This window comes from Carcharodon carcharias, chromosome 5 (assembly GCF_017639515.1).
Source record: "Carcharodon carcharias isolate sCarCar2 chromosome 5, sCarCar2.pri, whole genome shotgun sequence".
In the NCBI taxonomy this organism is placed as follows: Eukaryota; Metazoa; Chordata; class Chondrichthyes; order Lamniformes; family Lamnidae; genus Carcharodon; species Carcharodon carcharias.
In genome coordinates, this window is record NC_054471.1 from 187409248 (window position 1) to 187425639 (window position 16392).

The 16392-nt window shown below is 43.0% G+C and overlaps 1 protein-coding gene across 1 annotated transcript in view; it reads left to right on the forward strand.

Annotated features, from left to right (window-relative positions):
- The first annotated feature begins 348 nt into the window (after nucleotides 1–348).
- LOC121277795 (matrilin-3-like) overlaps nucleotides 349–16392 on the forward strand; it is a 39628-nt gene continuing 23584 nt past the window's right edge. Inside the window, exons 1-5 of the mRNA XM_041187432.1 lie at nucleotides 349–361; nucleotides 4130–4183; nucleotides 5138–5707; nucleotides 11512–11634; nucleotides 13803–13925. Coding sequence (XP_041043366.1) covers nucleotides 349–361; nucleotides 4130–4183; nucleotides 5138–5707; nucleotides 11512–11634; nucleotides 13803–13925 — 883 coding nt within the window. The remainder of the gene's footprint in view (nucleotides 362–4129; nucleotides 4184–5137; nucleotides 5708–11511; nucleotides 11635–13802; nucleotides 13926–16392) is intronic.

Consider the following 16392-nt stretch of genomic DNA (forward strand, 5'->3'; position numbering starts at 1 on the left):
AAATCAAGATAAAGATTGGGAAATACATATAGGATTGGGGGAGGGAGGTGGTGGAAAGTAGTATAAACAGAAAAAGTAAAAGACTAATCATTTATTTTATTTTCAATCTGCAACATTAGCTTGCTTCTGAGGGAATGAAATGCCACACTGGCAAATTTTTTTTTCAGGGCCAGAGATTATGTTCAGCATAATTTATTATGTTGTTAAACACTCACTTGCTATTAAGTGTACAAGCCCAAACTTTTTCAGTTGTCTTTAGTGAGGAACTAATGCATAAGTATCCAGGTTTATGCCATGACAGTAATTTCATTGTAGTGACTATAAGTAAAGACTGCAACAGTGCACTCTATGGAGGAGCAAGGTATCTCAAAGCAACTTCTGCATTTCTGCAATTAACTACATGTGTGCAGATGCCAGATGTTGTTGTCAGATTTGCTCTGTAATAATGATGAGTGTAGATAGCCTCGCTGTTATTACTACAGAAAAGCCTGGGCTAATAACTATTTATGTGGCCATATTTTCTAGCTTTCTATGGTGCATACTGGAATTGAAATGAGACTGGGGTATATCTTCACTTTTAAAAAGAATGTCAAACTGATTTAATTGTTTTAGAAAAGTAAAACGAACATTCTTATGTTTCCCCCCTCTTTCATACTAATCGTTGGGCAGGCCAGGAGATCTGACAGCTATTATATAAAGGTGCGGATTGTTGTCCTGCAGTCTTGTACTTTCAATGACAAATTCCGAACTGTGACCTCTACCTCACATCCTGTTCCACAACATGTCCCCACCCATCACCCTGCCTTCAGCAACCTCCATTAGCTTCTACTGAAGTGCACTGATTTCAAAATCCTCGTCTGCATTTACAAATCTCTTCAAATTCCCCGCCATGTTTTGATTTTATTGACAATCCCTCCACAGGAATGATTTGTGAATAATTTCTGTTAAGCACAGCGCTTAAAGATGAAGTGAGTTCACATAGGTTTAGAATCTTATTCACCAAGGTGAAAATTGGTGTGCTCATTACCAAACTACCCTTTCTGCTTTCCATAATGGCAAGGGACAATCAGTAATTTGTTATCTCACTTCAGACCACTGGCCATGCCATCCACTTGGTATGGTATCCTTGGCTACCCAGTAGAGGTTATTTGCTGAAAATGTATTATTTTGTTTGATAGGGTTACTAGTGAATCCCTGAAAGTGGAAAAAGTTAGAGAGACAATCTTCCCACTTCTGGTGAATATTGGAGGGGAAAAAGACAAAGAGATGCATATATTCCAATGAGGTTTGCAAAGGGAACCTAGCTTAGTGAGTCATCTTAAGTTTAAAGCAGGTCAGAATCAGAAGTTAACCAGCTAATAAGAACATAAGATAATAAGAAACAAAAGCATTCAGCCCTTCAAGCCCTTTGCACCATTCAATGAGATCATGGCTAATCTTCTACTTCAATCCCATTTTCCTGCACTATCCCCATATTCCTTGATGTTTTTAACATATAGAAATCTATCAATCTTAGCCTTGAACAACTAAGCCTCCACAGCCCTCTGGATCAGAGAAGTTCAAAGATTCACTGCCCTCTGAGTGAAGAAATTCATCATCATTTGAGTCCTAAATGGCCTGTCTGACATTCTGATTCTAACGTGAAATAGTGTGACATGGTTTTATTTATTTTTTCTTTATTCATTTGGAAGGGTTTGAAATTTATTTAAATGAGTGGGTTTTGATAATGATTTATATTGTACTTTCATTTGCTGTTTGTAAAATAAAGCAAGTTAAGAACTTGCATTTAGCCTCCTCTCACGAAAGTGCTTTCAGCCTTCCTACTGAAGGAGGGGAGAAATCCACATGAGTATGTGTGAAAAAGACAAGATAACCAGTTTTTAATTGCAAAGGGTTATTATTGTTATACTCTACCTTCATCTCCCGGAGTTTTGCTGTTGTATGATTAAATTTTGGGCAGTATGGACAACTCCTGATCTCCAGAGAATATCTAAGGAGGGATCAAAGGGCTGGATTTTAGGGTTTTCGTTGGGGTGAGGGAGGAGGGTTGGAAATGAGTGGTCCGCTCGCTCCTACCCCCACTGTCTCAGCATGGCAAATCAAGCGTTGGATGGTCAATTAGCAGCCGCCCAGCAAGAAGACAGACAATTAATGGTGCAAAAGGGAGCTCCACATCCAATCAAGTGCCTAGGCTAGTTCATCAGTGGGGAGAGGGGTTATGCCATGAGCAGGAAGTTGGGTCACAGCCAGCAATTTGAAGCCCCTCCTCCCACCCTCTCAATCTCTCCTTATTTCTTAGGCAGCTTCAAAATAGTGAATAAATGAAGCCTAAAAGCATACAAACACTGCCACCTTCACCAGCAGACTCTGCTGTGACTTGCCGCCTGGGTCCTGTTGGAAGGCCTTTTCATCTGCCCTTGTGCCACATTCTCATACCTGGTGTGAATCACTCCCAAACATTTTCCCATCCAACGGTCGAAAAATGGAGTGGGCAATGGAAAATTGCATAGAGCTGGGTCTTTGACAAGATCAGTAGATTATTAATTGGCTATGTCAAAATGGCGGGCAAGCTTCTGATTTCTTTGCCCACTCGCCTTCTGTTATACTGGAGGCTGGCATGATAATGTTGGATTGCCGACTTGATGTCATCCCACAGTATTTTACTATAGCATGGCAGCCGGGGGCAACATGCTCAATTTTCAGCTGTAAAATTCAGCCCTAAATGTGCAACATATTCACCCCTCCCTACCATTTGGTACAGCCATTCATCCCAGACTGTATCTTCAGCCATCACTGAATGGCTATGACCTGATTTACTTCATCTCTCTGATTCTGGCCTGTCTTACATTCCACTGCCCCTTCCTACATCAGTGGTGATAGACTTCATGGCCATTTGGTCCCTACAGTCCAGAACTCCTTCTATCAATCTCTGAGCCTTTCAAAACTCTTTAACCGCTACTCACCATCTGTTTCTCCTCTGTGAAGTGTTCTGGACATTTTAAATGTTAAAGTCTCTATATAAATTTAATTTACTGTTGTGGTATCTGACTACAATTGTTACATAACCACTATTATTTATTAGGGAAGGCAAGTCACATTGAATAGCATTAGCTGTCTAGAGCTTCACTCCATTCCTTCCTTGTCACTGGGTCTAAATCCTGAGACTCCCTTGCTAAAGGTTTGAGTACCTTCACTATGCAGACTGCAGCGGATCAATAGATGGCTACACAGATCTTCCCAAGGGCAATTAGGGCAATAAATGCTGATCTTGCCAGTGAAGCCCATATTCAATGAACATGTAAAATAAAAACACTTTGAAGAACTTTCCCTCAGAAGATTAAACACATAGTTGTGATCAGTGCTAAGGCAAGTTGGCCTGTCAAAGGCATGGTTTTGATAAGCTGAATATTTTTACGTGCTTGAGTTTATGTTAGTGAGCTTTGGAAATGTACAACCTACCCAAGATAATAAGAGGCTGGTCAGTTTTCAAAAAAAGAAATGAATAAAAGTTGAATTTCAAATGTATATGTTCTGGGACACACCAAGGACAAGCTTTCAGTATTTTAAAGCATCAATTAGTGATTCACTACTGCAGGATGGGATATCTATATTTGCTCAATTGCACTGCTGTTCATAGCTCAGGAGTTAAAACTCACTAGATAATTTTTCCTGTCAGTTATCATTTCCACAAGGAGTCTTAAACACTCCCAGCTGTTCATTTTTCATGTGCAATATGACAGTTTAACCGTATTCTTTTAATGATAGATTTGCAATTAATTTACATTTACAATTTGATTTTCTTTTATTATGAGGAAGCCCGTGGTGCTTGACATCATCATTGTTATAAAAGTAGTGAAGATGATGAAGTAGATTAAGGAGTTGTCATTTGCTGATAGAATCTTTGGATTTTTAAAGTCTAGACTGTAGAAGGAAGGTAAGCAGTCGACAACTTTGAGGTACTGAGAAAGAATGAGTTATAATGTGAGACATTGCAGAGTCATGGGGCACAATCTTCAGCTTGGCGAATGGGGGTGGGGCCCACTCGCCGAGGTGTAAAATGACACATGGTGACGTTGGGGGTGTGTCCCAATGTCTCCACGCATCATTCAGATTTTCAGTTCGGCGGGTGTGCAGCCGAGTCGGCTGCATGCCTGCCAAACTGTCGAAGGCCTATTAAAGCCAGGTAACTATCAATTAAAGCAATAAACTGAGCTGCCCATCCAACCTTAAGGTTGGCCGGGGGGGGGGGGGGGGGGGGGAGGGGTGGGGGGGGTGGCGGTATGGGGCAGGTGAAGAGCCCAGGCGGCCTTCGCATTTATCATGAAACCTCATCCACGGGCAGGATGAGGTTTCATGAAGGTTTTTTAAATCTTGCAAACATTCTTAATAAAATTAATAGACATGTCCCAGCTCATGTGATAGTTTCACATGAGGAGGCATGTCTTTAAAAAAATTTATTTCCTTTATTAAATTTTTTTGAGCTCAGACTAACCTCTCTGAGGTAGCTCTGTGCCTGTGGGAGATTCCTGAGCTCTTTCGCGTGCATGCGCAAAAGAGCATAGGCCCAGACTCAGGCAACAACCCCCCCCCCGCCCCCCCACCACCTCTCCCAACCCCCTCACAGGGACTGCTCAGCGCTTCTGGGCACAGGTCATAATGGGCGGGCCTTAATTGGCCTGCCCACATAAAATGGCAGCGCCCAGCTGATCGCGCCATTCTCCCCATGATGCCAACACAGCAAGCATTATGGAGGAGGACCAAAAGAGGGAATATCTTTAATTCCTTTTAAATTTGCATAGGGCATGCATTACAGATCTTAATTCTTGTTGTTAAGATCTTGGTCAGCTCTTCTGTCAACACTTAAGCATTGCAAACTGCTATTTTAACATTTTGCTGTTTTGAATTTTGCTGAGACAAACGTCTCAAAGTAGCTGCAGATTCTGGCCAGGAGGTGGTGCTGCAGAGTGAGGTTCTGAAGCCTCTCCCAACCACCGTTGCCACCTTGTACACAAAATAAATGCATCAACTGAATGTATACAGCATCACTGGCAGCTTACCTGTTTTAAATAAAATATATAAGTACATTTCATTTCCACAAATGTGTATCTTTGTTTTTTAATATTTGCTACTTTTACAGAAGCACAATGTAAAAGTCGACCCCATGATTTGGTTTTTATCATCGATAGTTCACGTAGTGTCCGACCCCAGGAATTTGAGAAGGTGAGAGTCTTCCTAGCTAATATGATTGATACGTTGGATGTTGGACCTGATAGCACCCGAGTGGCAATTATCAACTATGCAAGTACTGTGAAGATGGAGTTCATGCTCAAAACCTACAATAACAAGAAAGACATGAAGCAGGCAATTTCTCAAATTGAGCCCCTTTCAACTGGCACTATGACAGGTTTGGCCATCGAGAGTGCTATGAACCAGGCTTTCATGGAGACTGCAGGAGCAAGACCTTCGGAACTTGGTATCTCCAAAGTAGCCATCATTGTGACAGATGGGAGGCCCCAGGACCAGGTGAAAGAAATATCTGCAAGTGCTCGGGCTGCTGGTATTGAGATCTACGCTGTTGGGGTGGACAGGGCTGACATGCAGGCACTCAGACTAATGGCCAGTGAACCAGTGGATGATCATGTCTTCTACGTGGAAACATATGGTGTGATTGAGAAGCTGACTTCTATGTTCATGGAGACGCTTTGTGGTAAGCTATTTCTGGTGTTACTAAAATATGGGGATGTAAATTAAGTGAGCAAAATAGCAATCTAATAATGTGCTGTGCTTTTACACAACCCAAAATTGCCACAATACTTTGCAAGTTTTGCTATCCAGATTTTGTAGATCATATTGGGTTGAATAAAAGTAAAGGTTGAAGCAGAGTCTCAAAGAAAATGAGCGTTCTTCAGAAAAATGACAAAGCATTTTAAAAGCACCAATTTCAAATAGACAAAAGATCTAACAAAGCATTCAACACATGGTAAAATACATACGCTAAACCACCCATCTCAATATCAATAGGAATAAGAGGACATCGGGGGAGAACTTTAATGAAGGTTCTCCCATCATCAATCATAACTTTAGCAGAAGAGCCACAGAAATCCAAGAAAAAGCAAAGCAAATGGGTGAAATCAGAATGGACGAGTGGCAGATGTCATTGCTGTGAGCAACCCAGCAGAGAAATCAAAGGGGTCATAAAAATAATATTTAAACATTTTCTTTGAACGCATTCGTTCATTAGTCATAAAAAAATTCTCCGAAATTGAAGAAAAGCTTGTTGATTGATTGTCATGAATCATCCAATCAGGTAATTAAAAAGACCATCCACTTTCCAATTGGCTGAGAAAGTGGAGCACCGTGAGTATGATCATGTTACATACGAACCTACAAATTAGGAGCAGGAGGAGGCCTCAATTGACTACACAAATTCTAAATAAAAATATGTAAACCAAAAACTCAGTTCTATCTGCTTACAATATCTAACATGAATAATTAAGACTTCTCTGCATATCCCTTTAGTACTTTAATTGTGTGCTCATTTACCTAACCAAGTTCATCTAGAAAGTGCTCTCCAGTGGTTACAGCTTGGAAATCAGAAGGCTGCTAAGTTTCCATTGAGGACACTTCAGATGGCTGGTGTAACTTTGAGCAGATCTGGATCTTGAGTGCTCATTTGCCGCTGCACTTTGACTGGGCACTCTGGCCCAGCTGTGTGGCACTAACAATAGCACTGATGGAGTGAATGCCATGGAACAGACACTCTGTCATTCTGAGAGACCACCATAAATATCTCTTCCACCAAGGCAAAACATTGTGGAAGCCCCTGTCATTACTGGCCCCCACAGTCAAGGTGGCTGACCACTCACCCCATGTTGGACAGCATGGTGTCCATTCTATGTGTGAAACTCTGACACAAGTTGGAGCTAGACCCTGCCCATCTTCTGGACCATTGTGCTCAGGTTCACTGGCAGGTTTCCATTATTCAGTACCTAGGGCCTCAAAGTCAACATCTGAGACTGCTGAAAGTGTGGAACCTCCAGCAAGCCTCCTGAACCCTGCACTCTTGTGATTCACCATTTGAAGACCCCCCTCCACTAGCCTTGCCTCTAAAGTATGCACGGTTCCAATATCTGAGCTCTTGCTTGTGAGGGCACGACTGAATGATTGCGCATCTATAGGAAGGGATGGCTTCCGCTCTCTGAAATGTGCAGTGGGTGTCAACAATTTTAGGACACAAAACGAAAGAACGGGTCAAGGCTTAGATTTTCGTGTGAATGATAGCAAAGCTCTCATTCTGGAAGCAGCTGCAGTTTGTCCTGTGGACTGTGGAAGGTGAGATAAAAATAAGAAGGTGAAAGAGGATAGGGAGTGAAGAACTCCCGCATAACATTTTTCTCCAGTGTTGCCACATGTCCCAGCCCCTGTCCATAAAGGCAAGCACGTTCACTTCCACCGGGAAGAGCCTCCTGCTGAATATCCTGTGTGATGTTCTCCAAACAAGAAGAAAATATGTTGTTGACAAGCTTGTGAGGTGATTTGAGGATGTCACTGTCATAGCTGAATAGCTTGTATGGTGTGTGGAAAATGTAGGGTATGGGGAAATGAGAGTCGCAATAGTGGTGAGGGTAGGAGGGGAAAATTATGTGAGTGGAAGGGTAAGGAGGTGCAGTGATTATAGGACAGTGAAGGAGAACGTTGTGAGCAATCCTGGAACATTATGTTGCTCTGCAACCTCTTTCCACCATTGGTGCAGGCATTGCCAGGGGCAGAGGTGGGGGTGATGAAAGAGCAGGTTCTCCATCGTTCCGTCCACAGCCGCAAACCTGGGAGGTAGAACCCGCAAGTCTTGAAGCCACTTCTCTCTTTAAAAATGTTCCCTGTTGCCTACAGCTAGAGCGCTCCTCCTTTTTAACAGGTGATGGCTGCCTTTAATTGGTGTCAGTGAAGTTTGCTTCCCTGCTCCCACTCGCCCCACCCCCAACACCTCCTAAATCAAATGGACAGCCAATGAATGGAGCAGACAGCACTGTTCATTACTCGTGCAGTTAAGTTTGCATATGTCATCCATTATAATAATTTGCAATAGCTGACTGCCTACTGACAGGCAAATTAGGTGCCAGAGAAACTGGAATAGTATCAGAAATGCTGGGAATACTCAGCAGGTCAGGCAATACCACTGGAGAGAGAAACAGAGTTAACAGGCTGGATTTAATGCAGCCTGTCACAGCAGGAAACATGGTGGCCAGGCCTGCATCATCACAGGAGTGGCCGCAAGTCAATCACCCGGTGGCAAAAAATTCTCCTGCGGCTAAAGTTGGAGGTCAGAAGGTGGAAACTTGCTCGCTCACGGTGAAATGTCAGATAGGCTCATTATTGAGCCAACTGACACCAATTACCCCCGAGCCCACTGGAATTTCGTGGTGGCTCACGGATTAAATACCAGAGGCTCAGTTTTTCCATGTCTCCATAAGGTGGACAAGCAGACCCTCTTGGGTTTGACTGCAAACCTTCTAAGGGGACCCTTTTTCAAACACATTTATTGTCCGACTGATGTATCCGGCATGGGGGCAGTGGGGGGGCCGCTGAAAGCCACATCCCCACCCCCCCACCCGGCTTTGCCTCCAACTCCCTTGTCCCCCTCCCACGAACCCCTTCCGTCAGCCCCCATCCCACCTTAACTCACCTGATCCACCGCCAACAACTGGTAAAGACCCTGGTGCATTACAGGAAGCAGCTACCACTCCTGGTTGCACTGCCAGCGAAGGAGAGCTGCTAGCCACTGATCGGTCAGTAGCTCTTGGGAGGCGGGATTTCTGCCCCTGGGGTCCTGAATTGCGGGGAAGGCCCACCGCTGGCCATTTAAGTACCTGACCTGGTCGTGCCTCCCCCAAAGAAGCAACTTGGCTTCCTGGCTTGACCCATATCAGTTACATTAAATTCTGCCCAACTTTTGAGGTCAATGAACTTTCATTAGAATTGGAGAAAGTTAGAAATGTAATAGGTTTTAAGCAAGTGAAGAGGGTGGGGGATGTGCTGTGGGAGGGAAAAAAACATTAGGGAAGGACCGTGATAGGGTGGAGAGCTTTAATGACAAAAGGTTTCATGGTGTAAGGCCAAAGCGAGTGGTAGTGTAAAGAAGTAAACAAGTAAAGAAATAAACAACATGTCTAATGTGTCTAGAGGAGGTGTGAATGGCAGAAGGAGAAGAGAGTAAAATCAAAACTAGTAAAGAAAAAGGAAACAAAATGGGGCAGTGGTTACAGTCAGAAATTGATCTCAATGTTGAGTCCGGAAGGCTGTAGAGTGCCTAGAGAAGCTGGAATTGTTCTCCACAGAGCAAAGGAAGTTCAGGGAAGGTTTAATAGAGTTTTTCAAGATTATTAAGCTTTTTGGTAAAGTGACTAAGAAGAAATTGTTTCCACTGTCAAGCGGGCTGATAACCAGAAGATATCGATTTAAGATAATTGTCAAAAGAACCAGAGGGGAGATTAAGAGAATTTTTTCTACACATCGAGTTGTTATGTTCTGCAATGGCATGGCCTGAGAGGGTGGTGGAAGAAGACTCAAGAGTAACATTCAGAAAGCAATTGGGTAAATATTTGAGAGGGAAAATTGGCATAGTTATGGGAAAAGGGCAGGGCAGCGGGACCGATTGGATGGCTTTTTCAAAGAGGCATGAGGTAAAGAGGCAAAGAGCCATTACAGGCATGATGGGCCCACGGCCTCCTTCTGTGCCATGTTTTTCTATTATTCTGAGTATTTAATTTTTGACAGCAGATATAATAACTCAGAATTGCCTGCTAGAAGTTGGATGATGAATATTGTTCAGTTTATTGATGATAATTGTTAAGTACTGGGTCAATAAATGCATCATTGCCATACCTTGTCAATAAACATTCATACTAAACATGATCACATTCTAATTAAGATAATCATCACATGTCTCAATAAATGTTACAATGATAATTAAGAAATACTCTTCTAAAACCTAGCGTAAAGGACAATGGTTGAGGTTGTTGGTGGCAAATCATCTCAGCCCAGGACATCACTACAGAAGTGCATCAGGGCAAAATCCTAGGCCTAACCATCTTCAGTTCTTTCATCAGTAACCCTCCCTCCATCATAAGGTCAGAAAGGAGGGTGCTTGATGATTTCACAGTGTTCAGTTTAATTTGCAACTCCTGAAATAATGAAAGAGTCCATGTCCACATGCAGCAAGTCCTGGACAACACTCGGCCTTGTCTGATAATTGGCAATTATCTATCATATCACGCTAGTGCCAGGCAATGACTATCAAGAGAGAATTTAACAACCTCTTCTTGACATTCAATGGCGTTACTATTGCTGAATACCCAACCTGGGGGTTATCAGAAAAATAACTGGATGAGCCACATAAATATTTTGCCTACAAGAGAAGGTCAGAGCCTGGGTTTTCTGCTGCGAGTAACTCACCTCCTGACTCCCCAAAGCCTTTCCACCATCTACAAGGCACAAGTCAGGAGTGTGATGGAATACTTCCCACTTGCCTGGATGAGTGTAGCTCCAACAACACTCAAGAAGCTCGACACCATCCAGGACAAAGCAGCCCAATTGATTGATATTCTATCCACCACCTTAAACATTCACACCCTCCACCACCAACGCACAGTGGCAGCAGTGTATACCATCTACAAGATGCACAGCAGTGACTCATCAATATCTTCAACAGTATCTCCCAAAACCTTTGATCTAGAAGGTCAAGGACAGCAAATGTATGGGAATACCATCACCTGCAAGTCATACATTTTTCTGTCTTGGAACTATATTGCTCTTCCTTCACTGTTGCTAGGTCAAAATCCCAGAACTTCCTCCCTAAAAGCTCTATGGGCGTACCTACACCAGATGGACTGTAGCAGTACCAGAAGGTACCTCACAACCACCTTCTCAAGGTCAGTTAGAGATGGGCAATCAATGTTGGCCTTGCCAGCTATGTCACATCCCATGAACAAATAAAGGAAAGACAAAAAAAAGAGAAAGAACAAAGATCATTAAATTATAAATCATTAAATGTAACTTCCAAATAATTTTATGAAGATTGAATAGACATAATATAAATAAATGAAAACTTACATTTCCCCTAATAATATCATTTTTTTTCAATTGTTGTACCTACTAAGTGTCTGTAAAAACATGAAAAATCCCTTTTGCTAAAATATTATTGAATGTGTTACCCAAACAAGGGGAATGTGGTGAGAACACATTATTGCTTATTTATACTTACATAAAAAGGGGGTTGCAGGTACCTTAGTTCAAATATACAGTGATTGATACCATTTGTTGGTCTAAGAGCCATGGTTGAAACATTTACTAGATAAGGTTAGGGTTCATTAGAATGGACTACTCAACACTTGGTTAAGTTATATTTATTGTTGATATACCAATAAGAAATTAAGCTATATCATCTGTGTTTTTAATACATGTTCTTTTTCCATCTATTGTTGCTGTCAAAGTCTTTTAAAAAATTCGTTTCAGGTGTGGATATGTGTGCCATTGGAAATCATGACTGTCAGCAAATATGTGTGAGCACTACAACATCCTATTACTGTAGGTGCCGTCCAGGTTTTATATTGAATGAAGACCAGAAAACCTGCTCACGTAAGCTATTTTTGCCATGTTTTGAAGGATATGGGGTTGTTCTGTGAAATTATAGTTGGTTGTAGGTGGTCTGAACATGAATATTGCCTTAGTCCTTATGAAAATAATTATCAAACATTCTTTCCCTTTCTCACAGTTCTTGGCAAGATTTTATGACCTTTTTGCACTTGTACTACGGATGTAGATACTGTTAATTGTCCAATTTGCTGATAGGTTATACACTAAAAAGATATTGAATGAATTGACCAAGGTAACAAAATGGGCTGAACGTTCCCAGCTCATTAGTGACAGGCCGTGAGGTGGGAGGGCAGGCAAAGTGGAGGGTGAAGGTGTCAGGAGGGGAGCACGATGTCTCCTTGCTGCTATGTCATATTGCTAGCAGTGGGAAGGTTGGCAGCTCTGTCACTTGCTAAGTGGCCAGTTGGCCCACTTAAGAGGGTAATTAAGGGTCACTTGATGCCACTGCAGGCATTTTGCCCACGTTAAGAGGGCCACTGTCAAATGGGGAGATTGCCAGGTAAATCCTGGTGGCCTCCCAGCGGGATATGGGGGGTCACAGAGGACAACCCCACTGAACCAATGGTCACCTTTGCAGCAACGAAGCTGTCAGTGCTTAACGATGCCCTCCCCCATTAGCCGGGCCTCAGCTTTCCCCAACCAAATGCATCACCAATGAGATCCCATCTCCTTGATCATTCAGCCACAGCAATGGTCACTGTCCTCTTGATTGGTTGCCATGGCAATATGCCACCCTGGTCCTGTTGCCGGCTGAAGCAGGGCCAGCTCCTGCTTTCAGCTCAGCGGTCAGACTTCACCATTCACCCAATGTATTTTTAGATACATCCCGATGGGAAAAATCAAGCGGTATAAAGCATTAGGTTTGATTTCACATTAATACAATAAGTACAACAGATCCCACTTTCCCATTAAGTCTCTCAGAGCAGGTTACTTGCTGTTTTATGAATCTGGAGCCAATCGGGAAGATGGTTTGAGTGTGTCCCTTATATGGACCAAAAGAAGAGGATGAATGAGATGGGTTAAATGTTATTTCTTCTCATTTCTACATTCTAGTGTTAATATGACTGACAATACATCACGAACATTATGGGTGTAGGTTTATTTTGTTCCCTTAATTTTTACGCAGCTTTTATTTTGCTAACGTGTTCTCTGTCCAGAGACCACACTACTTAACATACCCACCAAATATTAACAAAATCATCAAATCTATGTCTTCTGAATTCCTGCATCAGGCTGGATATTGTAATGCACCGCTTCAGGGATTAAAAGAACATGCTGGAACTGCTGTTCTGATTTCTAATAAGTCTAGTGTTTCGATTTGTAAATCAGTACAGCATTCCTGAAAACTGGGGATCATTGTCTGCAAGTTTCAGAACACATTCTCATTGATATCTTGTGATCCAGGCAACAATTACTATTCCCTGCTGCCTTTCACATTTATTCTTGTACTCTTCCTCTCAATGTTAAATTGATTCATAAAAATGTTAGTAAATCACTCATATGTAAGTAATGCCATATTCCACATTCTTATTTTCCTCCAGTGGGACATCTCAGTGAAGATCTCTTACTTTTACTTCAAGACATGAAAGGAAATAGTGAAACAACTATTGCAGAATGGATATAAACATCTCTGCGTGATATTGTGAAATTTATATATCCAACACAATACCCATGCTATTCAACAACAACTTGTATATATATAGCACCTTTAATGTACCAATACTCCCTAAGATGATTCCCAACAGTATTACCAAGTAGAATTTGTCATCAAGCCACATGAGGAGATAGGATGGGTGACCAAAAACTTGATCAAAAGGGTAGATTTTAAGCAATGTCTTGAAGGAGGATGTTGGTAGAGAGCTTCATTTAATTTTAGTCAAACACAACATGGTTGATTTTTAATGGCCTCTGATGAGCAACTCTGTTTTACAAATAATCTCTAAGAAGGGCAATCATCATCTTCTCAGTGCACTAACTGTATATATGCTCACATCATCCCCTTAAAATATTTTTAATCAAACTTCACATGGCCAATGTTAGCATTTTGTTTGTGATTATTGCCATGATTAAAATACATCGATGAATTTCAAGTTGCCTTTCTTCAAAGATTTTTATGGATAATATACACTAATTTTAATCCAATATTTCAGGTGAGAATATGTGTGCCATTGGAAACCATGACTGTCAGCAAATATGCGTGAATACTACAACGGGCTTTTACTGCAAGTGCCGTCCAGGTTTTATATTGAACGAAGACCAGAAAACCTGCTCACGTAAGCTACTCACTACTAGCGGTGTTATGATGCACATGGGTTTTTTTCTGCAAGATCATAGTTGGCAGAGGGTGGTATAAGCCTAACTATTGCTTTGTCCTCACAATTTGAAAGATAATCACCATTCATTATTTTATTCATACATAGTTCTTTGCGAGCAAAATTCATTCATCTAGTGCCACCTCTTGTGGTGCTACACAGGCCTTTCTCACTTCCCCAGGAGCAGACAGCACCGTGGGCTGTTATCTGTGGGCTGTTCCTCAATGATTGGGTAGCAGGTTGCTGCGTTCACCAGAACACGTTGAATTGCTGCCACCCTGAGGTCACACAGCCCAACATGTTGACATGACGCTAGGTTTCCAACTTGGAACAATGCAAGCCCTGGCAACGCCTACATTGTCCATTCCCGAAATTATTTAAAGGGCCAGGCACCCTTCGCAGGTGAGCTAAATGTTTGGAACTTTTTCTATTAGAAAGTATCTGAACGTACTAAGGACTTTTTGGGGATGTTTTGGTGCATTTGCCAGAGACTGTTGCCACATTCACGCAGGGATGTCAGAGGGACAGATGACCTGTCCACACAGGTTTGAGAGCAGCTGTAGCAGTGCCTTCTGATCTGCAGCACAGCAGGGAAATGGAGCAGAGGCTGTAGGGAGGGCAAGCTCTGCACCGTGCCCTCTGTCAAGGTACAGCAGGACTCCTTTGTGTTTCTTGGCTGATAGGAGGCTGTCTGGCAGGTCAAACAATGCACCCAGTGTCTTGATGTGCATGGCCGTCAATCAGTGCTGTCCCGTATGCTGCCCCATCAACATGCTCATCCGAGACCTCTGCAATATATCTCATTTATGACCTCACCCTCCAGTGAGCTGGCAACCAAACTATCCATTCACCCTGGCCTGGTTACAGCCCACTCGTGCCCAGTGACTCACCACGTGCTGATCACCGCTCGCCTCCTAAGGTAGGTGCAATTCCATTGTCTGAGCTGATGGCTGCAAGTATCAGATCAAGTGACAGGGCCTCTGTGCTGTTGCTCCCTTTCCCTCTTCTGGGACTCCTGTGGCTGGGCAGATGACAGTTATTGGGTGTCTGAAAGTGGGGGTTCAGAAGATGAAGGTTCGGCTGAGGGAAGGGGTGTGATGCAAGAGGTCGTTAGTTACGTCATCAGCAGTTTGTTCATCATGCCAGATAGCGCAATGTGGGTGAACATAGAGTTAAGAAGAAATATAAAGCAGGAAGACGCTGTCATCCTCAATGTTCTCAGTGACATTGGATGCCGTGGGCCCTGTCACAGCCGGCTCTGTGATGCTGAGAGCCATCTGTATTCAGGAGATGTAAACCTCTTTGTCCCCCAAATGTTCTGCTCTGCACCCTGCTGTGCTTTTATTGTGTGCCACCTTATCCAGCAGGAGAGAGGACAGGATGTCAGTGATTGTGTAACACTGTGCTTTGATGGTAGCCTGCCATAGCTGAATAGCTGGAGGTATGTGGCGGCAGTGAAAGGTGGGTGTGAGGCTAACAACATTGGTACGTGTGTGAGGATGAGGTGGAATATCTGGATGTTAGGCCTGAGTCCTGAGTGCCAGGGGCTGGTGCTGAGTGGGTGATGGGGGATGAACAGCATGAGAGGTGGGTGCTGCAGTGGGTAGGAGATATCAATGTGAAGAAACATTCACTGACTTTGACCACCCATACTGAGGTCATTGGATTTCTTGTGGCACTGCTGCCAGGTCCTTAGGTCCAGACTCCAGTCCTGGCTACCTGCTCTTAATCCCTTCTGAGGGTCTCCATGAGGGTCCCTTAGCTCTCCGCAGGACCATGATGACTCTCTTCCTGTCTACCTGCATCACTAATGCCTCCAGCACCACAGCTGTGAGTCCCTCTGCCTGCCCTCGTCTTTAACCTTCAACAATTTCCAGTGCAGCAATCATTTTTTCCCAGCTTCCCTTTAAGGCGAAGCCTTCTTTAAGAGGAGCAGGCTATCTGTTGCATGTAGTCTGCAGCAACGCGCCAGTGCGCCTGTCATGTACATGGTTCACCAGCAGAAGAGAGCACTAGGTTAAAAGCAAAATGCTGCAGATGCTGGAAATCTGAAACAAAAACAGAAAATGCTGGAAAAACTCAGCAGATCTAGCAGCATCTGTGGAGAGAGAAACAGAGTTAACGTTTCGAGTCCAGATGACCCTTCCTCAGAGCTGAAGAGAAGTGGAAATGTGATAAAAATTTATACTGTTTAAGGGGGATGGGGCAGATGGATAGAAGGCCAGCAATAGGTGGGGACAAAGGAGGGATTGACAAAGATGTCATGAACTAAAGGACAAAGGGAGTGTTAGTGCTAAAAAATGGTGCTGATAGTGGCATAAAGGGAAGAAAGCAGAATGTGATAATAGCAGAACAAGGGTAGCATTGTGTGAAAGAACAACATGGAACAAGTAACAGGTGGCCCTGTAGGGGATGGGGTGGGGGGAGA